Source organism: Lynx rufus, unplaced genomic scaffold (assembly GCF_022079265.1).
Source record: "Lynx rufus isolate CCGP_SWC_20201006 ecotype Redwood Valley unplaced genomic scaffold, mLynRuf1.p SCAF_3, whole genome shotgun sequence".
Classification (NCBI taxonomy): Eukaryota; Metazoa; Chordata; class Mammalia; order Carnivora; family Felidae; genus Lynx; species Lynx rufus.
The window spans coordinates 34,489,562-34,512,796 of record NW_025814845.1 but is presented as its reverse complement, the minus strand read 5'-3'; the positions used below and the strand labels follow the sequence as shown (position 1 = coordinate 34,512,796).

The following is a 23,235-nucleotide window of genomic DNA, read 5'->3' as shown; positions in this document are numbered from 1 at the left end:
TAATCTTTCCAACAACCTATGGAGGTAAATAATAGTATAATCCTGGTTTTACTAAAGAGTAAACAGAGATTAAGTAACAATCTACCTTGCCAGTGAGTGGTGGAACAGAAGTTTGAAACCAGACAATATGGCTTCAGAATCCAAGCTCTTATCCACCTACTACTTCCTTTTCAATGAAAAGCTAATAGGTTATTTTTGTTTATTTTTGAGGGGGCGGGGGTGGGGAATGAGTGGGGAAGGGGCAGAGAGAGAAAGAGAATCCCAAGCAGGTTTTGAGTCGCTAGCACAGAGCCCGATGTGGGGCTCGAACTCACAAACCGTGGGATCATGACCTGAACCGAAATCAAGAGTAGGACACTTAACCGACTGAGTTACCCAGGTGCCCCTGCTAATAGGTTATTTAAACCCAAAAACCCTGAAAGCAACAAGCAAGTTTTATAATTTTCACTCTGTTGTCAACATATACAGTTACTAAGAAAAAAAGATACACAAATTTTAATTTATGAAAATTCATTATATTTTTTTTCCAACAATTACTTATCAGATTGTGTCTTTAGAACTTTTATAAAAGCATCTCTTCGAACTTCAATGTTGCCAACTTTCCTCAGTTTTTTCTTTCCTTCTGCTTGTCTCTTCAAAAGTTTCATTTTTCGGGTAATATCACCACCATACTGAAAAATATTTTTAAAAATTTGAAGTCCAACAAATTACTCCAAAGAAAATTAATCATACAATTACATATAGACATCAACACAACTACAATAACCTTATAATTATTACCCATGAAATACACATCTGCAGTTACCTTTCTAATCCTTTCATAGATCTTAATTTAACATCTTCTCAAAGAATGATAAAGGCTTTATTTATATTTTGGATGAGATGAAACTCACCAATGAAATCTAGTACTATGTTATGCATGTCAGAGAAGAATTATCAATCCTCTTACTGATTCAAGTCTTGAAATTTTGCATCATTTATCTATAGTCCAATAAACTCACATAGGCACAAATGTGCCAGTCCCTACGCTAAGGATTTAGAAAAGGCATTTACTGGTTAATTCTCATAACTGAGTTAAGAAAACGTTTTAACAGAAAAGACACCTCAACAAAGCAATGTAAGAGAGGTGGATTTCAAACTGCCATACTCTTCCCACAGTCATTGTCTTCAAAATCTCTCCTTGGAAATTAGGTCAATAATGTTATCCTGATCTTAACTGTTACAAAATACTATCTTACACAGTACTTAATACAAGGAAATTTTTATAAATAAGATGGAATAAGAATGTTATCAAAATGAATATGTTAGTCAACCTGAGATTTACCTATTTAAAAAGAAAACTAGGGGACCCTGTGTGGCTTAGTCGGTTAAGCGCCCAACTTCGGCTCAGGTTATGATCTCATGGTTGGTGGGTTTGAGCCCCACGTCCAGCTCTGGGCTGAAAGCTCAGAGCCTGGAGCCTGCTTCAAATTTTGTCTCCTTCTCTCTCTGCCCCTCCCCTGCTCACACTCTTTCTCTCAAAAATAAATAAACATTAAAAAAATAAAACCAAAAACCTAGAGATGAAATAAAAAGTTATTGTAAAAACAATGGAAACCAATATATTTATACTGCTTTTGACTTTAAACCCATAAAATAGATCTATTATTCAAAGTAGAATACAGGTCGATACGTACACATTTTGCCAAAACATTTTTCCTATAGGCTTTCACACTGTAAAAGAGGAAATTTTATATAAGAATTACATAATTTCATTACACTCTTTAAAAGTACTTTATTTTCAAAAACAATCTCTCCTTTACTAAAGATTTAAATGATCATGTTATACGTAACTAAAATTAGCTCAAATGCTCTTGTATCTATTTGGGTGTATTTGACATAAAATAGAAAATGAATTCAGCATGAACATCAACATAAATTTTATTAAGAATAAAAAAAGGTCAAGGCTTGTGTGTAGTCTTGATTAGGCCAAGTTCAAGCCTTAATTATATGACCTTAATTATAAGAATTATACAAAATAATTTCTGGCTCAACCTAAAACTACTACTAAGCACTACTACCAAAAAATTTAAAAATGGTTATCATCGCATCACTAACTCTACAAAATGTGGGTTAAGAGTGACTAGGAATATAAAGAATATATTATTTTTATAAAACTCTTTTCTGGGAAAACTAAATTTTAATATATCCACTCAAGCAGTTATAAACTAATCTTTCTATAGGGCTTCTAAAAGGATAAGAATTAAGAAATTTCTATAGCATTTGGTGGAAGACAGGAAATTTGAAAAAAGCTCCATTTATATATATTCGTAGGATATAAAAATCTATTTTTTTCCTTTAAGGTATTCTACTTCAACACACTTACATTAGAATTATTTGATATTTTAAATTGCACTTTCCAGGATGTTCCCTGGTTATCAATTCCTGACCAATCTCCGGGTATTCATGAAACTCGAAACAATTAACTAAAGCAAAATTGCGTTAGGGAAGAAAAATTCGTTACAAATACAGGCATAAAATTTATCCAAAGACTATATAAAAATGGTGGTTGTCACTTCATCACTACTGACACATGCAAGTTTGGGTTTAAACTACAACTGAATAGCAATTTCCAGCTAAGGAAAGACTTCTGATTTCCCAGAAGTCAAGGAAAGAAATATGCTACCAGATAGTTCTTGCACTTACTGTTACTAGTAGAACAGCTTATTCCATGTCCCAATTTATAGACCACATATCATAAAAAAGACCAGTTTCCTACATAAATTAGCCTATTTTCCATGTCTACTGAATCACACAATCAATCTACAATGCAAAGCTTAATACATTAGCATTCTTCTCTCATCTTTCTGATTTATAATTCTGCTAACTCTGAGGAAGTAATATTAAGTGCTTTAAGTAAGAATCATAATTTAATTTTGTCTTTTGGAAGAATATCTCCAACAATTCTTTTTTTTCAAAACTTCTTCAAAAGTTTCAGTTGCTAGTAGCTTATACACTAGTCCTAACTCAGGAAATTCAGTAGTCATTCAGTAAAATGAGTGGAAATAAAGCAATTCCTCAAACCAATGTCCATTATGTTAATAATTATACATAATATAGCTTAAAATGTTAAATTTAAGTAAATCATTATAACAGTCATCACTTAATTAAATGGAATTAAAAACCAGTTTAGTATTTCCCCGAGTAGGAATAAAGCTTAGGCCAATGAGAAGTTAAATTTTTCAGTATTATTTCATTCTTAAGTCATAGCATTTCCAACCATTTATCATTTCTAAAACAGGGAACAAAAATGAATTTCAACTCACGTTTCTCTTGCAATAATTTTACTTCCAATAGCAGCTTGAATTGCTATCTCAAACAGTTGCCTAGGAAGAGAATCCTTCAGACGTTCACATATGGCTTTGCCAACAGAGTGTGCTTTGTCTCTGAGAGAGAAAATGCAACTATTTACACATCCTAAATACAAACATTTAAAGTAGCTTTCTAGGGGTGCCTGGGTGGCTCAGTAGGTTAAGGGTCCAGTGTCAGCTCAAGTCATGATCTCATGGTTCACGGGTTCAAGCCCCGAGCCCTGCATCGGGTTTTGCGCAGTGTGGATCCTGCTTCAGATTCTTTGTCTCCCTCTCTCTCTGCCCCTCCCCAGCTCATGCTCGCTCTCTCAAAACGAAAAATAATAACAAAGTAGCTTTCTAGCCTATATGTATAATAAACATAATGGTGATTTCTTTCTTTTTTTTTGGATTAATCCATTTCTTGTTTTAAGTAGACGCCACGCCCAGTGTGGAGACCAATACGGGGCTTGAACTCACAACCTGAGCTGAGGAGATCAAGAGTTAAGAGACTGACCTTGGGGCACCTGGGTGTCTCAGTCGGTTGAGCTTCCAACTTTGGCTCAGGTCATGATCTTGCGGTTCACAAGTTTGAGCCCCACATTGGGCTCTGGGCTGACAGCTCAGAGCTTGGAGCCTGCTTCGAATTCTCTGTCTCCCTCTCTCTGTCCCTCCCCTGCTTGCACTCTCTCTCTCAAAAAATAAATAAATAAATAAAAATAAAAAAGAGAGAGACTGAGCCACCCAGGTGCCCAATAAAGGTGATTTCTTCAGGAGGTTCAAATGGAACTCATCTGTCATAAACATCGCTTCTCTCTGAATGATAGGACTTCTCTGATTGCAAAAATAACATGACCTATTACAGAAAATCTAGAAAAACATACATAAAAACCATTCCCCTCACCCATAGAAAACCAATGTTAAACATTTTAGAATCTCTGTGTTAAACATATATCCATCCAGCTATTTTTCTGCATACATATTATATTTGTTATTTTACAGTTTGGAACATATATGTTTGGCTTTTTATTTAGTAGGCATTTTTGTCACTTAACAGTACTCCACAATATAGTTTTAGAATGGTTTAACATAACATGATTATTAAACAAGTGCTCCATTATTTTTATCAATCTATTTGTTCAATGTGTAAGGTATTTCATTTTTCACTATTAAAAATTTTTTATGAAGATAAAAACTTGTTCTCAATTTTAAACCTATCATGAAGTTTAAAAATCATTTATTTTGTCCTATTTTGGTAAGGAAAACATTTCTTTCCATGACACTATCCTTTTTTACTATAATTCTCTTCTTTCATATTTAATAGCTTGGAAAAAAGAAGCATGGAAAAAGAATGGAAGGAGAAACTAGTACAAGGAAATTTAATTAATTACTTTTAAGTTTTCAAAATGTCATTGTCAAATAAAAATGATCAATAATTTAAAAACATGTCAAAAGTGGTAACTTTCACATTCCATGAATGCTAATTTCTATTCAACTTACTTGTGAACAATAGTTACCAGCTCCTCTACAATATTTCCGTTCAGCAGAATATCCATTTTTACAAGTTCTGCAGTCTGGTAGCCTGCATCTTCATAATCAAAACTATGAAGGAAAAATATCCAAGTGGTAGATAAACATTATACTTCCCAACAGATTATTTCTCTTTGCAAAACATCTTTTTTCTTCCCCTATCCTCCACCCAACTTTCTATCAAAATATTAAACATACATTTCACATAAACAAATCTAAATGACCAGAGTGAGAAACAAACTCCCTCATCTTTTCACATTTATGAAATGAGAGGCAAAAGCAAGGGGAACATGCTTTATGGGGGAAAGGAAAATAAATTGGTAAGCCAGTCTAGGAAAATGGGACAATGAAGGCAAATGTCACATTCTTCCCAATGTTTCCTCCCAACAGCTGCTTGTTGGCTGTAGACAATAGTATATATTAATTCTCAGAATTTCACTAAGTTTGGGTTTCTGTTTAGTTTTCTGTTGCCAGTTAAATAAATGTTATGGCTTTGATAAAGAGTCATCATAAATAAGACTTCCGGACTTCATATATTGTTATTCAGTTTGAGTCTCCTTTTTTAGGGATGAAATGAATTAATACATATAAAGCATTTGAACAGTACCTAATACAAAAAAAAAAAAAAAAAAAAAAAGCTATTTAGAACAGAGCCTAGCTTAGCACATAGAAGCACTTGGTTGGCATCAGCTGTCTACTATTAAACAATATGGTCAAAGCTTATCATGCCAATTAAAACAGTGTTAACTTACAAAACTGAGGTCTAATGAGAAAGAAAACTTTAATTATGCTTGCATGTTTTTTCAGTTATGGATAAGAACGTGGATAGTCCTAAACTGTCTTAACTGGAAAACGAACTCATGCCTAGAGTTGCAAATGTCTGGTTTCTAAAGCTTTTAGCAGGAAGGTGACAAGTTGATACTCATACTCTCTAAAACCAGATTATTATCAAGTTTTGCTAAATCCTTTTTCTTCAACAAACATTATTAAGCATTTATTATGTACCATCATAAGTACTATGCAGAACACAAACAGAGGTAAGAAGACCTAGACATAGTCCCTAGATATCACCTGTTTACAACTTTAAAAATGTTCTGTGCTCCAAAAATTTACAATTTCTTCACTCATTTTTTCAAAAGAAGCCATTATACAAATGTCTGTATTTCTAAGCCAGCCCAATGGAAACCTAACCTCTATTCAAAATTTTCATTCAAGTGTACCACTGGAATGAAGGAAACACATTTAGAATTCCAAAAGGTTACTTGGGGTTTGAGGGCAAACAGGTCTATCAAAGTAAGTGTCAGAAGCAGCTTCAATATAGTCTTTATATAAGAAAGGAATTTCCTCTTCTGACCCAGCTGCAGAAGATTCTTGCCACTTGGTTTAAGAGAAATTGTTCCTAATCTCAATCCACGAGAAGCCGATAACCTAGGCTATGATGGATTTTTTTTTAAGTAAGGAATTGACTGCATATAAAAAAGATACATTTTGAACATAAGAATTACCTCAATTCTGGAAGCTGGCATTATTTTATTTTTACATAGTTCAAAATTAAACATGTTCTCTCATTTAATCTGAAATTTAAGTTTCTAAACTAAAAGATTTTAAGATCACTTAATTCACACAGTGGTATCCAAATGCAAACTACAATTGACAGGCTTTTGTTTAAAATGTTATTTATAACCACTTAGCTTAGTGATCTTTTAATTACAGTAATTGTTTAATAACATGCTGCCTCAATTCATTTTAGTTTAAATCCCATTGCCACTTATTTAAGTTCTTGTCTGAAAGAAGACAAAGAAGAAAAATATTGGGTGACAAAGCAGAAAAAATAATTTCTCAATACAAACGCACCCAAAGAATACTCTTTTGTATCAAGGGTTATAATGACTTTTTCATTAAAAAGCTCCTTTCATAAAGCTAAATTTCCAGGTCACTGTAGCATGTTCTTTGAGTATTGTAATTTTTCTTTGAATGTGTTTTTTACAGATGTGAATATTCATTTTCCCTTCTACTCCCCCAGCATATTCTATATATTTTTTTGTATTCCAATATATTTATATTCCAGTAATTTATATATTTATAATTAAGTTAAATATATTAAATTTATTTTATATTTAAATAATTTATAATTTAAATAATTAAATTAAATATATACAAATTAAACGTATATATATTTATAAAAATATATTTATAATCCAGTAATTTAAGATTTCAGGATACTCAGGGCATCTAGAGTTATTTACCCCAATATAAACTATTCCCAAAATGCTATGCATTGAGTTGTTACTTAGTATTAAATCTTCCTTCACTTCTAGAGGGCTGTTCCTCCATGTACTCCTGGGGATGAGACCATGGTTTTCACAATGTGGACCACTTATTCCAGGGAAGAACAAGTTATTAAAGTGTTCACAGATACAAGGGCACACCGACCATTTTTTATAGACTAAATATGTACTTCTGTTTTCCAAATGTATAGAGGTGCTCTTAGAATTACATAACTACAAATACATATTAAATGTGCCACTGAGATCACAGTAGCTTTTTTTTTTAATGTTTTATTTCTTTTTGAGAGAGAGAAACTGAGTATGAGCAGGGGAGGGGCAGAGAGAGAATGAAACACAGAATCTGAAGCAGGCTCCAGGCTCCGAGCTGTCAGCAAAGAGCCCGACACGGGGCTCAAATTTACGAACCTCATGACCTGAGCCAAAGTTGGACGCTTAACTGAGCCACCCGGGCACTCCATCATAGTAGCTTCTTGAAATTACATATAATTCTAAGGGACTGGGGGAGTACACTCTTTTTATCAAGGGGATACTACAATATTTTTTTTTTTTCCTAAAAGCAGGGTAATAGCTTGATGAATCAAAGGAACTCATTCTTCCACAAGCAAATTATGAGTACTCCCTAACACTTACAAGGTTGCTCCAAGACTTTCTATCCTTAGAGTGGTTTCTCAACTATCCTCAAGAGAGCAGAGATTATTAAATAAATAGAGTATTAGAATACTCAGGCTGGTCAATATTTCAAACGAATTGTCCAGGTATCTCAATTTCTCATTAAATTTTTACCTAGCATATCCAGAAGACAGGGATTTCAAAGAATCATAAAAATCCACCACAATTTCATTCAAAGGGAAAAGATATTTAAGCATAACTCTATTTTGATCAATAAATATCATATTCTTCTGAACTGCTCTTCGAGCCTAAAAAAGAAAAAAAATGTGTTTAATGATAACCTATTTAAATGGTTTAAAATGAATATAGAAAGAGGTTGATTACCAATTTAAAAATTTCCTTACAAATCCTAATAAAGAGTGGCAAAATGAAGGAATATTTCTTTAATGGTCTACTAGAATTCTGAAAACAATACTTATAATACAGAGGACTATTTTGTATATAACATATTTATTACTAAAGCTTTTAATCGTTTGTCTTTATCTAAGAATTTTATCTTTTTAAAATTACATAGTATGCAAAAATAAACCAAATGTAATTATAAGTAAGGTAAAAGTTCTAATTTCTTGGTTTACAAATAAAAAAACTTAGGCCCAAAGAAATTAAGTGACCAAAGTTTTCTAGTTTGTGAATACAGAATTAAAGTGCAAGTCCACTAGTAATCATTTTAGAATTCTTTCCAATACAGGTCAGAGTATTTCAATAGGTTTGTTTTGAGGACTGTGATTTGGGGATTAAGTCATTTATTACAATGTGGCAAAAACTTGAGTCAAAAGTCTCAAATATTATAGTTATCCTTCAAACTATCCTCAATTTCAAGTACTAAAAAGGCTAAATTATTCTTTCAGCTAGTCAGTAAAAATAAGCATCAAGTTTCTTTCCTTTGCTAAACTATCAACTCAGTAAATTAAGACAGATGATCAAAATTGCAATTCTATTTTCTCTTACTTAAAATCACTGATTTTAAATTTTTTTTTTTCAACATTTATTTATTTTTGGGACAGAGAGAGACAGAGCATGAACAGGGGAGGGGCAGAGAGAGAGGGAGACACAGAATCGGAAACAGGCTCCAGGCTCTGAGCCATCAGCCCAGAGCCCAACGCGGGGCTCGAACTCACGGACCGCGAGATCGTGACCTGGCTGAAGTCGGACGCTTAACCGACTGCGCCACCCAGGCGCCCCTAAAATCACTGATTTTAAAAGTATAGATATCTATACACCTCTCTCTTTATATATACACATGTAGATAAGACCTTTGTGAAAATTTCTTATAAATTCAATGTGCTCTGCAGAAGGAAACCTTTCAAAACCTGAGCAGGAACCAGTTAGGGAGGACTAAATTTACTTTTATATTAAATTGTATTACATTTATACCTGGCAAAGCATCATTACTTTCCCAGTATATTCATCTGGTGTGATAATGGTACCCAAAACAACTGGCTCCAAATATTCTGTTACTTTTGATTTTTCAGGGAATTGTGCAGGATTGATGATTGTAATTTCCTTTTCTCTGTATTCCTAAAAATAAGAAAACCACCAATAGCTAAGCAAGATCTTAATAATTACATTTGAAAATTTTCAATTTTTACAGTATATGCTAGCATTTATTTTGTTATTGCACTTGTTGAATAAAAACAAAATAATTCCTCAAGGTTAGACTATTACCTTAACATGCTTTATATTTTAAAACTATCGAATTATAACCACTTAGTTTTTCATAAGTAATATATTGTGTTCATCGACATTTACTAAACACATCTCATGTACCACTTAGAAATAGTATGATGTAAAAGTACATTTTAATCTGCCCATTATAAGGCATTAGCTTCCTAAGTTAATTTTGTTGGAAGATATTTACAGATGCCAATGTTAAAATTTGTTTAGAATGAATATATTGCCACTTAGATGGAATACAGTATTGTCTCTATCATTAACCTGAAATCTAAAATTTCCTACAGCCAGAGAGCAATAAATGCTTCACTTTTCATAAGATAAACTACTTATGACCAAAATTATATTCTTCATTTTTGTGCTAGATTTTGAACAGTATTTAAATTACTAATTCTACTTTTTACTCTCAGTAACAGGCTAATATTGACAATATACAGATTTTTATCAGGTTAAGAAAAATACTGCATGGATTAGTTAAGCGGCTTCTTTATCATTAGTCATAAGGTAATTCAATTTTTAATGTCTACTAATCAAGAAATAGCTCACATAATAGCTACTCAGCTAATGGTGTACTAAAAAGTTTCTCTTGCATTCCGCATACACACACACACACACACACACACACACACACACACACACACGTATTTAGTTTTCCCATGTATGCTGGTTCACAACAGTACCTTTATCAATTTTGCTGATGAAAGAACAGCTTTATATGGAACAGTAGGGGTTGTCAAAATTACAGAAGCATTATATTCTTGTTCTAGTCGCTGATTGAAAACTTCCATGTGCAAAAGTCCAAGAAATCCCAACCTGGGGGAGAAAAAGCCAAGCTCCAAATATCTATGTCTCAGGGGTCTAGCTCCTTTGATGAGCATAGTCTTACTTTGTGGAGGAAGGGTAGAATCAAAAGTCATTCAAGCAATTCACATCATAATTAAATGCTGTTATTAAATAGGACTCAAAATTTCCATTGGGATTCTATTTAAAATTGCTATAAAATTTACCCACAGGACATGAATACAGGGTGAAATAGGCAGATGGTTGTTTTAGTTAGCTTTACACTAACAAGAACTTATCCTCAGTAACCAAATGTACAGGAGCAATAAACCACTTAAACTTCATTTTTCAATAAAAATCTGACACTACGGTGTAATAGAATCTTACCTCCAGCCAGCACCTAAGGCAAGGCTACTATCTCGATGAACCGTCACACTGGAATCATTTATAGTCAGTTTTTCTATAGCACTCTTCAGATTATTATATTCAGATTGGTCTATAGGGTACATTCCTGAGGACACAATGATTTCTAATTATCACATGTGAAAATATGCCTAAAAGCTAAATATACAATGCTTCCAAGATCAAAATTAATCATTTACCTTTTAAATTACTTCCCTCCCTATATTTCACTGACCACAAGAACTGGCATGCTAAAAAAAACTGAATGTTGAGTTACATTGGCTTTAAATATCTTTAAGTTTCAAAGCCTTATGAATTTACAACTGGATTCACACTCCAAGTGATTTTTTTATGTGTTTGCACAAATATAATTAAAATAAAGAAGAACCATGAAAATTAAACCTATTGTAAGAAAAATATATTTCAAGAAACAAAAGTTAAAGACATTCCACAGCTACAAATGAAACTCTATTAGTAGATAAAAAAACAAGCAAAAATAAAAACTACACCAAATCCTTAATTCTTCAGGGCAGATAATCTATTAAAACCAAAGATATGATTGACTTTGCCTAAAAGTGGGCATAAACAAACTTCCTACTTCCCAGTGCAAGATCCTAAATGGAGAAAACCAAACGCTAGATACCCAGCATAGAGTAACTTAATGACGTTCAATCAGGTGTTTCTTTTTCAAACGTCTGTAATACCACACAGTAGTAAAAGGTTGTGAAGTTATACACAGGAGGGGTAACACTATCCCCACTATCCACTATCTACACTAGCACTGTACAATATATTTTTTTTAAGTTTATGTATTTTGAGGTGGGGAAGGGGCAGACAGAGAAGGAGACAGAATCCCAAGCAGGCTATACGCTCAGCATGAAGCCTGATAAGGGGCTTGATCTCATAAACAAGGAAATCAGGACCTGAGTGGACATCAAGAGTCAGATGCTCAACCAACTGAGCCACCCAAGCACCCTCAGCACTGCACAGTATTAAAGAAAGTCCAACTAACAGGAAGGCACTCAGTAAATGTCCACTGATAATTAGTGATAAAAACATCCTAATTAGAAAAATATTCCAGGGGCTCATGGATGGTTCAGTTAGTTAAGCATCCCACTGCTGATTTTGGCTCAGGTCATGATCTCCCAGTTTGCGAGTCCAAGCCCCGTGTCAGACTCAGCACTGGCAGGCAAAGCCGCACTCACTCACTCTCTGACCCTCCCCTCACTAACTCTCACTCTCTGACCCTCCCCTACTCATGTTCTCTCTCTCCCACTGCCACCAGCAAAAAGTAAATAAATACACTTAAAAAAAAAAAGAGAGAGAAATATTCCAAATGTAATGACTTACTCTCTAGGAAAACAAGAAGGAGATTCATATTACTATGCTCTTTCATACATCAGGTAGCTTATTTCTTAAGCGCTTGTATTTTTTAAGTTCTAAAAGTTTAGGAAATGATTTCCTACATAAAGTTTCACTACACATATGAAATTAACTAATACACATGAATAGGACACAAAAAATCTAAAAGAAGCAGAGAATTCTAGTTTAGCTGTTATTTAAAATGAGTATTTCTAGTAATTTTTATTTCAGTTTACACAACAAATTGGCCCTCATCCTTTGAATTTGTGAGCTCCTCACCTGCAAATACCATTGGTTTCGCTGATTTAAACCCAGGCAAGGGCTCCACTGGTTGTTTATGTAAATACAATGTATCTCCTATTTGTGCTTCAGTGACATCTTTCATCCCAGCAATCAGATAGCCCACCTGTCCTGCATATCTAAATAAAATTATTATATGGAAATATTGACTGCTTTAGTGTTTCAAATGCAAACTCATAATTAGCTCTACCTTTCCAGGAAATTATTACACTTTCCAAACAAAACCTTGTCTAATTCAAAGTAAGTATTACATATCACAATTCTCAATGCTAAGGATTGTCAGCAAAAAAAACATACCATGCTTTACAATCCATTATCAAGGACCTCTGCAACACAACAAGTCTATGGTCTTCTTCATGACTCTGCCCACCTTTGCAAATTAAACAACAGCTTCTAAAATATAATGTAAACACAGTAAAACTAAGTGCAAAAACACCAAATGCTTCCTATAGTGTAAAACACTATTTTATTAGTGAATTGTGTCACAAATGTACTTAAAAAAAAAAAATAGATTTTTAACCAAGCAGAAAAATGTGAACTCTTAAATAAATCTGACGTCAATTTGACGTTCCTCTTATAGGAAAAGAGCAGATCCCAAAATTTCAGAGTTTTTACCTTAGTTCTAGTTCTTTTTTTTTTTTTTAAGAAAATTTCCTACATGATAAAAAACTAATTTACATTTAGGATAAAGTACCAAAATCTTTAGTGAAGATACAGTAATAGTCAATGTTATGATCTATATGATGTAACTGAGACCTCAATTTGAGTAAAATTAAAATAGATTTTATGACTAGGGGGGTCATGGGTGGCTCAGTCAGCTGAGTGTCCGACTTTGGCTCAGGTCATTATCTCATGGCTCGGGGGTTCGAGTTCTGCGTCTGGCTCTGTCTGAGTCTGACAACTCAGAACCTGAAGCCTGCTCCCAATTCTGTCTCCCTCACTCTCTGCCCTTCCCCCGCTCATGTCCTGTCTTGCTCTCTCTCTCAAAAATTAATAAACATTAAAAAGAAACTTAAGGGGTGCCTGGGTGGCTCAGTAGGTTAAACATCCAACTTCAGCTCAGGTCATGATCTCACAGCTCGTGAGTTCGAGCCCTGCGTCGGGCTCTGTGCTGACAGCTTGGAGCCTGGAGCCTGCTTTGGATTCTGTGTCTCCCTCTCTCTACCCCTCTTCTGCTCATGCTCTGTCTCTATCTCAAAAATAAATAAACATTAAAAAAAAAAAGAAACTTAAAAAGAATAAAAATAAAATAGATTTTATGACTCAATTAAAAAATGTAACGAGCAAAATAGTGCTAGTTTTAGACATACAAGATTAAAGTTTTTTTTTTTTTTTTTCAACGTTTATTTATTTTTGGGACAGAGAGAGACAGAGCATGAACGGGGGAGGGGCAGAGAGAGAGGGAGACACAGAATCAGAAACAGGCTCCAGGCTCTGAGCCATCAGCCCAGAGCCCGACGCGGGGCTCGAACTCACGGACCGCAAGATCGTGACCTGGCTGAAGTCGGACGCTTAACCGACTGCGCCACCCAGGCGCCCCTAGACATACAAGATTAAACGATCAAGTGTGACTATATACCCACTTAATTTACTACCTTAATTTTTACAGATGAGGAAACAAAGACCTTAGAATGCTCCAAGTATGTACCAGGTGATTTATCCCATCAGTACCCAGAATACTGATGGAGTAGGCAGGCAAATATTTGTAAGTGAACTCAGAACTCAGTTTTTCGCTAAACCCCACATGCCATGGATCCCAATCAAAGTTTTAGCATGAATTCCATACTAAAAGAATTACCAAATTTTCTTCACTACTTTTATGTTGAAAAATCTAATTATAAAAAATTAAGTATCAAAACTGATACCCAGTATAATGTGGATATATATGGGTGACAGAACCATCTCTTTCACTGTCTCATCAAATATATCAATATAGGACCCAATGTGCACTAGGATCATAAAATTTGTCACAACTAGTCAAAAGGAATAAAAATACATCAAATTTATACTGTCCTTCACACATGAAATTCCTTTTGCAAAAGCATTTAATATTTAATTGCATTTAATGGTAAGTTTTTTGTTTTTTTTTTGTCTGAGTTATGAAATTGGGACTAAGGATACCAATCTAAGAAAGGCAGAGATAGAAACACATACAAATGTATTTTAATTACTATTGCAGATTACTTACAGTTTATGTGCTGGCTGCTCATTAGGATTCAGAACTCCTACTTCATTAACTTCATGTATCTTTTTAGTATGTGCAGATACAATTTTATCTCCTTTGGAAACCACTCCATCAAATAACGCTACATTGGCTATCACGCCCCTATACTGGTCAAAGGTGGAGTCAAATACCAAAGCTCTCAGGGGGTTTTTGCGATGTACTTTGGGACTATTAAAAATAAGGAAAAACACACACACATAACAAATTTAAAATCTTAATAAAATGTCTATTTTCAACTCAAATATTATGCTTAATTTACTCTTATACCTGAGAAAGGCTGATAACTGTCAAGATAAAAACATCTTCCCATTAAGTACAATGCCTATTTTTAAATCAGTTTTAATTCAACCTTAACTTTTAAATGAATGCCTGTTTTAAAATGATTTATGAGGGGATGCCTGGTGGGCTCAGTTGGTTAAGTGCCTGACCCTTGAGTTCAGCTCAGGTCATGATATCACAGTTAGTGGGGCTCATGGGATTGAGCCCTGAGTCAGGCTCACAGCATGAAACATGCTTGGGATTCTCTATCCTTCTTTTTCTGCCCTTCCCTAGCTGGCATGCACCCTCTCTCTCAAAATAAATAAATATGTCTAAAAAAATAGGGGCACCTAGGTGGTTTAGTCGGTTAAGTGTCCAACTTTGGCGCAGGTCAAGATCTCACAGCTCAGGAGTTCGAGCCCCAGGTCGGGCTCTGTGCTGAAAGCTCAAAGCCTGGGGCCTGCTTTGGATTCTGTGTCTCCCTCTCTCTCTGTTCCTCCCCTGTTTGTGCTGTCTCAAAAATAAATAACATTAAAAAAATGGTAATAAAATTAAATAAATAATAAATAAATAAATAACTTATCTTCTCCAACCACAAGAATGGGCTAATCTAAAATAACACATGGGTGGCACCTGGGTGGCACCTGGGTGGCTCAGTCGGTTAAGCGTCCGACTTCGGCTCAGGTCATGATCTCGCGGTCCGGAGTTCGAGCCCTGCGTCGGCCTCTGTGCTGACCACTCAGAGCCTGGAGCCTGTTTCAGATTCTGTGTCTACCTCTCTCTCTGACCCTCCCCCGTTCATGCTCTGTCTCTCTCTGTCTCAAAAATAAATAAACGTTAAAAAAAAAAATTTAAAAGAACACATCAGGCTGACAGTCTTTATACCATTAAAGACAAACAAACTATAGAAAAATAGCAAAATACTTACGGAGGTATTCTTTCAATGACTGCCTGAAGAACTCTTTCAACATTTGTTCCAAGTTTAGCAGAAATCTAAATTTTAAAAAAAAGCATTTAAAGACTATTTTTCTACCTGGTGACTGAGTTTTATGATCAGAAAAAAGAAAGAATTCTAACAGTTATCAATTTAAAGAAAGTAGTAAAAGGAAGCACAAAACTTATATGTCAAGTATCCTTCCATTACAGTTGGGTGACTCTATATAGTTCTTTAATTAAATTACAAAAGCATTCTGATTATGGTATTGAAAGAACAGTGGTCTAAGAGTTTTAAAAAATCTGAGTAGTTATGACTCTGTATGGAATGCATGACTTTGACCAATATGTATTTCTTTGAGCTGCAAGTTCCTCATCTAATAAATGATTATTTATATTTTTCCTAAATCTCAAGATTGTCACATGAAGAGAATAAACAATATATGTGGATAAGTATGGCATTCCACCTAAAACACCACAATTTGTTAAACGAATATCCATGACAACACCTGTCTTATTCAATTATTCACTATGCTTACTTCTTTCTTTACTTATTAAATGACTGTCTCCCCAAGGAGAATGTAAATACAATGAGACATTTTTCTCAGAGAGATGCTATGATGCAAAGTAACTTAAGGAGGCCTCTCTGATGAACTGAGACAGGGGTCTTGTCTATTCTGCTCACTGCTGTGCTCCTAGCTGACACCTACCAAATAAGTACCTGAATAAATTTTGTAAAGATGCATTAAAATCAGAATAGTTGATTACACTTTAATAAAACATAACCCAAGTTATGAAACCATAATTCCAGGACTGCTTTATGAGGTCCCTCTTTATAATAAAAAACATTAAATTCTGTGTATGTGTATCTGTCTCTAAGGAAAAAAAAATACTGCTTTTCAGTTATTACAATGTTGTATGTAATCAACCACTGTGTTAAGGTTAAATAGATAAAAAACAGTTATCACCTGAAATATGCCTTTTCAAAAATCAAACAAGAGTGAAAGTGGGAGCTAAACATTACATTGTTGCACTAACATAGTTACTACACAGGCACTAGCACAGCAGTTTGGTTGTGGCTATTCAACACTTAAATCATCATTTGAAAATGAAAATTCAAATTGAAACTAGTATCAACTTGGGGCACCTGGGTGGCTCAGTCGGTTAAGCATACAACTTCGGATTTCGGTTCAGGTCATGATCTCGCTGTTGGGGAGACAGAGCCCCAGGTTGGGCTCCACAGAGCATAAAGCCTGTGTCTCTCTCTGCCTCTCCCCGACTTGTAACACATACAAATGTCTTAAAATTGGTTTGAACCTGCTCATCAAAGGAAGTATTTCCATAGGGACAAAATGGCTAACAAGAAATACTACTGCAATCAATTGCAGAAGGCCTACATTTTAGTCCTGGCACATTAGCTCTCTAGATCTTACTCTTAAGAATGGGATAAAATCTTTGACCCTTAGTTCTTTCAACTGTATCTCAAGTGGGACGCCTGGGTGGCTCAGTCGGTTAAGCATCTGACTTTGGCTCAGGTCATGATCTCACAGCTTGTTAGAGCCCCACACTGGGCACTGTGCTGTCAGCTCAGAGCCTGAAGCCTGCTTCAGATTCTGTCTCCCTCTCTCTCTCTGCCCCTCCCCCCCAAAAAATAAACATTAAAAAAACATTCTTACAACTGTATCACAAGAAAATTCCTATCTGTCATAACCATGTAACAAGGATTTCTGGGAGGATCAAATGAAATATGAAGAACTTTGTAAAACTATGGAAACTTTATATAATGATGGACTCTCAAATACTATGAAATTTCACTAGGCCAATACCTGAGATTTTTAAAAGTATAACTATGTCTTCACAAAAAAAAAAGGGGGGGGGTATCTTACCTTAATACATTCATCACTTGGAATATCAAACACTTTTTCAATTTGTTTTTCAACCCTTTCAGGATCAGCATTCTTCAGATCGATCTTAAAAAAAAAAATCATTATGCCTTACTTAATGCAGTAAAAATAAAATGTATTACATATTAATAGTATTTGGAAATATTTAAAAGCATACTTATAAGCTAATTGATCCCTCTATTTTTCTTTTCAAAAGGGTTAAAATAACCTAGATACAGGCAATACAATTTTAACAAGTATAGCCATTGAAAAACAAAGGGCAGATAGCAGGGAGTGCAAAAAATTTAGGCAGCTGGCAACTCAAGGCAGGAGAAGTGTTCAGTAACAATTTGTCAACCAAACTGTAAACTGACTTTATAAGTTAGATATAACTTATGGCAACAAACTGTCTTACCTGTAAGGCAACTTTGCCTCTTTTAAATTTAACTCCAATATCAAAAAATTCAACTAAATGCAATGCAGATTTTTAAATTAAGATTCTTTATTAGTTTTAAAACATAAAAGTTAAGGTTTAACAACAGTGCTCAGTTTAGCACTTGTTATGTTTCATGTATTACATTATTTCCCCGAAGATTATAAGTGCCTTTTCTTTTCCTATCCATGCTTTATTTTTTTTACATTTATTTTTGACAGAGACAGCATGAGTCAAGGAGAGTCAAAAAGAGGGGTAAACACAGAATCCAAAGTAGGCTCTAGGCTCTGAGCTGTCAGCACAGAGCCCGACAGAGGGCTCAAACTCACAAACCATGAGATCATGACCTGAGTGGAAGTGGGAAACTTAACTGACTGAGCCACCCAGGCACCCTTCCTATCTATGCTTTAGTGTAACAGACATATTTTGGCTGCCCTGCCTATATTCCTTTCCTGCAGAAATAGCCCTCAATCCCTCCATGTAATTCAGGGAGACTGTCTTCTAAACTACATGTAAGGATACAGGACTTTGAGCTGCAATTCTATTCTGTGCAAATTCAAAGAAGTAAATCCTACCAATATATTTAATATAGAGTTGAAGATCCCTCATATAAAAATAGTATACCAAATAATCAAACACTAAATTTACTTTTAGAAGGTAAAATAGTAAACAGCATTGTTGTCTCATTGGAATTACCTTGTTTATAACTGGAATTACCGATAGCTGTGCTTCAAAGGCAAGAAAGAAGTTTGCTACAGTTTGGGCTTGAATACCCTAGAAATATCAAGACACAAGATACTGATATGACCATCTACCAACTATCATAAAACTTGTAATATAATACCATCCCACACATTTTCCCCAAAAGCAGAGGTATGAACTATGGTATCTATACTTCCATGCATCTGGATGATTCCTTGTGAAAATTCCTTTCATTTCAGGAAACGTTTATTGGAGGACACTGTTAGGACTAGGGACAAAAACGTGAAACATGAACCCTAAAAGCTTACCAAAGAACACATTCATGCAGTGCAGTTTATAAAACCCAGTACTATACATATAAGGTAGGCCTTGACCTTCCCTGAAAAGATCAAGAAAGGTCTAACACAACAAATACCTTCGGGTTTAGAATGAAAAGTTTATGAGAAGCTGAAATACATCAAAAGCTTACTTTAGTATATCACAACTCTTACATCATTACTCAATATGTTTTTATGTTTATCTTTATACCACAAAAGAACTTAGTAATGTTATTGGCATGTTTCTTTAAACCTAACATTTCCCAAATTATTACCTTAAAATTATCCAAAATGACTTCTAAAATAAATTCATTTTCAAGGTCTGCTAAAAATTAGTATTAAAACCCCAAATTAAGAACTACTACAAACTGAGTTTTTGGAAGGATAAATCTCTTAACAGTTCTGATCAGCATAGAATGTTTAAAATATGGACTAGTCCATTCCAGACTGCTTTAGTGCAATAAAACTTCAAATTAACAGGACCAAAGCATATGATTTTGGTTAACTAATACAATAAATCTTATTTTCAAGCGTAAACATTCTATTTCCAAAATATATTTTAAGGAAAATCTCTTGAACAACCAAGGAGCACGTCACACCACATAAAATTAAAAGCACCTACCTCATTTGCATCAACCACAAGTAAAACACCCTGGCATGCAGAGAGGGACCTGGATACTTCATAACTAAAATCCACATGGCCCTGAGGAACAAAAATCATTGATACTTCTGAAGTTAGCCATAATTATTTTTTTATGCCAAACCTACTGACTCCTCTTGATAGAAAGTTAATAGGTTTCTTTTTTTAGTGGATGCTTGTGAAACAAGTTACTCAAACATAAGAATACTGAGAAAACAAAAAGCAAAGTTAAGTGTTTATTTAATGTTCAGTTCAAAAATTGAACAAGGATTTGTTTGCACTCTTAATACAAGGCTGACTTTAGTAATAAAGACAAAATTAATTCTCAACTTACCGGTGTATCAATGAGATTTAAAAGGTACTGCTTCCCTTCCCAATTATAGAAAAGAGATGCTGTCTGTGCTTTAACAGTGATTCCTCTTTCTCGCTCCACTTGCAATTTGTCAAGAACCTGCTTATTATTTTTTGTTTTATCAATTGTGCCTATAAATAGAAATAGTTATTGATACTTCTAAGAGCTTTTAAAAAAACACAATACTGGATACAAAATTAAACCAGTTGGGGCACTTGGGTGGCTTAGTCAGTTAAATATCCAACTCTTCTTTTCAGCTCAGGTCATGATCTCACAGTTTGTGAATCCCCACTTGGGATTCTCTCTCTCTCCCTCTCTCTGCCCCTCCCCTGCTCAAGCTCTTTCTTTCTTTCAAAACAAATAAACACTAAAAGTTTTTTTTTTTTAATAAAAATTAAATTAAAATAAAACTTCAAAAAGCATGGTAAAAATAATGATTAATCACTCATGGCCATTTATAAAATGAAAATACCTGTTAGTTCCAGGAGCCTGTCAGCTAAAGTACTTTTGCCATGATCCACATGTGCAATGATACTGAAATTTCTAATATTTTCAACAGAGAATCTAGACATGTCAATTTTTTCCTAGAAAGAGAGAAATGAAACATTTATGAGTATACATTTTGCATGATAGAAAACAAACATACTAATTCAAAAATGTTCCTTTTGTCTTCTTTGAACAATTTCATTTATAACATTTATATTATTCCTCTGACAATAAAGATATATACAGCTAAACTCTTATTACAAACAATTGATTAACATAGCACTCATCAAATACATGAGTTTCACTGTTAAGGTGATAACTTAGCTAATTAAGAGTCCCTTATAAATATTCCCACCACTGAGAAAAGGATTTTCATGAATGAAGAACCCAAGACACCTAGAGCTCCTGAAAAAGCTTAGAGCAAGCACCTTGTCTAACAAAACCTCTTGAGGCCAAAAACAAAAACATACAAACAAAAGCTACAGAAATGTTTTAAGGAGAGAAAAAAAAAAAAAAAGGAAATTCTTTGCCCCCATAATACATTTAACCAGCAATCATATCTAGTTAAAAACCTGTGCTCCTAATATTATCTTCAAAAGTTTTATTTAAATAAATTGTTGTTGTTGTTGTTTGGCAACTTATTTGGACAGAGAAAAAAGTTTTAACATCCGCAAAAAAATCTCAAAAAACAAACAATAAAAACTCTTATCACTTAAAATTTAAAAACATTTTAGAATGTGACTCCTGAGTTTTAGTTGCATACATCATCTTTAATGCTTTAGGAAGACTCACTGCAACCTGCTAAAAGTGGGTATACAAGTAGAGTATGTCTGGTTTTTTGTACCCTAAATATTTTATTTTTCCAATCAAATCTGTATTTCATAACCAGCATTAAAAATAGGAAAATTACAATGAAATCCACAATACTCGTAACCTTTATAAATGTTCTAATACAAAGCAGACAACGAAGGTGCAACTTACATGTGAAAGAAATTCTAAGAAAAAAACTAAACCTAATTTTTTTGCCCAGTGGATTCCTCCTCCCCCTCATCTTTCAACTGGCATTCAATTAAAAAGATATACAGGGCAATACCACTTTTAAGAACTTGAAATTGCAACATAAATTCATTTTACATTCCCCAGGCATTTTAGAAAAGGGCAATTAATCATATTTAAGTCTTATTTTTTCCAATTACTCATAACTTGCATCCAGTTACTCTACTTCTCTGCCTACACTGTATGTCTTCATAGTTATCAAACAGTGCCTTCTCCACCACAAGAACAAAGGCTCAGAAAACAAGTTTGTTTGGGGTCACATAAAATAAACAATAGTTACCCACATTACAAACTAGGAAAGTCAGAACGTGACTTGTCCAAGGTCACATTGGGGAGTGGTGGAGGATTCAGAACCCAGAGCGCACCTGGAGCTCTCAGCTTTGCCGCCTTTAAAGAATCGCAACCTGCGTCCACATGTAGTTTAGGAAGCCCTTCACGCTTCCAAATCCGCCAGGAGCGCCCTCCCAAGTTTTAAAACAGAGTTAATTAGAGCCGAATGGCGGTCACCTTGCGCTCAGCCGAGGTGTAGAGCCTGTCCCAAGCCCTGAACTCGGCAGGGGCCCCACGGGTCGGCGTGGGAAGAGGCTCCAGGCGCCCCCGCTGTGCGGTCCCTGCGGCCCACACTGCCAGCGCGCGGCCGTGCGACCAGCCCCGACCCACAAGAGTCCACATCCCTTCGCGCGACGGAGGCGTCAGGTCTGCACCTCGAGACAGTTCTGCGCCATCGCCGGTAGCGCGATTTCCTACAAGATGCCCCCGGCTAAGATCCGACGAAAAAGACCTAAACCGTTTCACACCGGCGGAGAAGAAAAGCTGCCGGGGACAACTCCGCCCAACTAGTGACTCCGGTGCGACACAGGGGACGCAGCGCCGCCATTCGGCGCCTGCACGTCTCCCGACGTCGTGACGCCGGCGTGCCTCCGCGCGGGGCTGTAAGGGAGTCACGTGAGGGGAAGCGCTCTCCAGCAGTGTCAGTCTGGAGCTCGAAACAGCGTTGACATTTAGCTTCCTATCAAATGGCAAATAATATTGCAACTGTTTTTGAAAGTCTGAAAGTCGAAATAGAGTCCCCGTGTTGTTAGTAATATTGCTAATATTTTAGTGCACCTGTAAGGAAACGGGTGGTAGAATTGATTGCAATAATGTATCCTGGGAAAGTTTGGGACAGGAGAGAAGGTGAAAAAAAGTTACACACTGAACTCCCAGAAGTCTCCATCATCTTCAAGTTACGATGTCAACAAATACTGACCTTGCAGAGGGCAGAGCTCTGGCTAAGTAAGGTGGGTGGTAATGATAAGAGATAATGAGACCAGTGTCTGTCCCCCACTATCACCTTTGAGCTTTTTTGGACTATCTAGTGTTCGATACAGAGGAATGGTAACAGCAGCTGTGTTGAGTTCACCGTTGTATTGGTTCTAGTTTGTTCTTGGACTCCTATTAATTAACCAGAACAGTACTTGTTACAACACTAGTTACTACTGTCACCTTTGTTAGAGAATAAACTTTACAGGTACCTTGAAGTACAATGAACATGATAATTGGTGGTACTTTACAGAAATCAGTGTTGCCCAAACAGCAGTAATTTGAATATTATTCTTATCGATTTCACCATATCTTTAT

General features: G+C 35.2%; 1 protein-coding gene across 3 annotated transcripts; it reads right to left on the bottom strand.

Annotated features, from left to right (window-relative positions):
- Positions 1–493: 493 nt before the first annotated feature.
- GUF1 (GTP binding elongation factor GUF1) lies at positions 494–22,434 on the bottom strand. 3 transcript variants are annotated; one of them, XM_047091961.1, is made up of 17 exons: positions 22,123–22,434; positions 20,546–20,657; positions 20,056–20,204; positions 19,704–19,784; positions 18,759–18,836; positions 17,633–17,716; positions 15,742–15,806; positions 14,520–14,723; positions 12,311–12,450; positions 10,655–10,778; positions 10,168–10,300; positions 9,191–9,334; positions 7,931–8,064; positions 4,830–4,931; positions 3,306–3,425; positions 1,677–1,713; positions 494–671 (listed from the first exon to the last, which is right to left on the bottom strand). In XM_047091961.1, exons 1-17 carry the CDS (start codon positions 22,285–22,287, stop codon positions 534–536), a joined length of 2,010 nt encoding a protein of 669 aa, XP_046947917.1. In that variant the 5' UTR covers positions 22,288–22,434; the 3' UTR covers positions 494–533. The 3 variants fall into 3 exon arrangements, with proteins under 3 accessions (XP_046947917.1, XP_046947919.1, XP_046947918.1); XM_047091963.1 differs by lacking the exon at positions 22,123–22,434 and adding an exon at positions 21,981–22,098; XM_047091962.1 differs by lacking the exon at positions 22,123–22,434 and adding an exon at positions 21,900–21,988.
- Between the last annotated feature and the right edge of the window lie 801 nt (positions 22,435–23,235).

Bases quoted from the DNA above. Each gene is read 5' to 3' on its own strand.
- GUF1 (XM_047091961.1), bottom strand. From the start codon at position 22,287: ATGTGGACTCTTGTGGGTCGGGGCTGGTCGCACGGCCGCGCGCTGGCA. The intron at 20,205-20,545 runs GTATTTTCATTT...TTCTATTTATAG, and splicing joins CAGGCTCCTGGAACTAACAG to GCACAATTGATAAAACAAAA. The intron at 17,717-18,758 runs GTAATTCCAATG...TTTTTTTTTAAG, and splicing joins TAATTCCAGTTATAAACAAG to ATCGATCTGAAGAATGCTGA.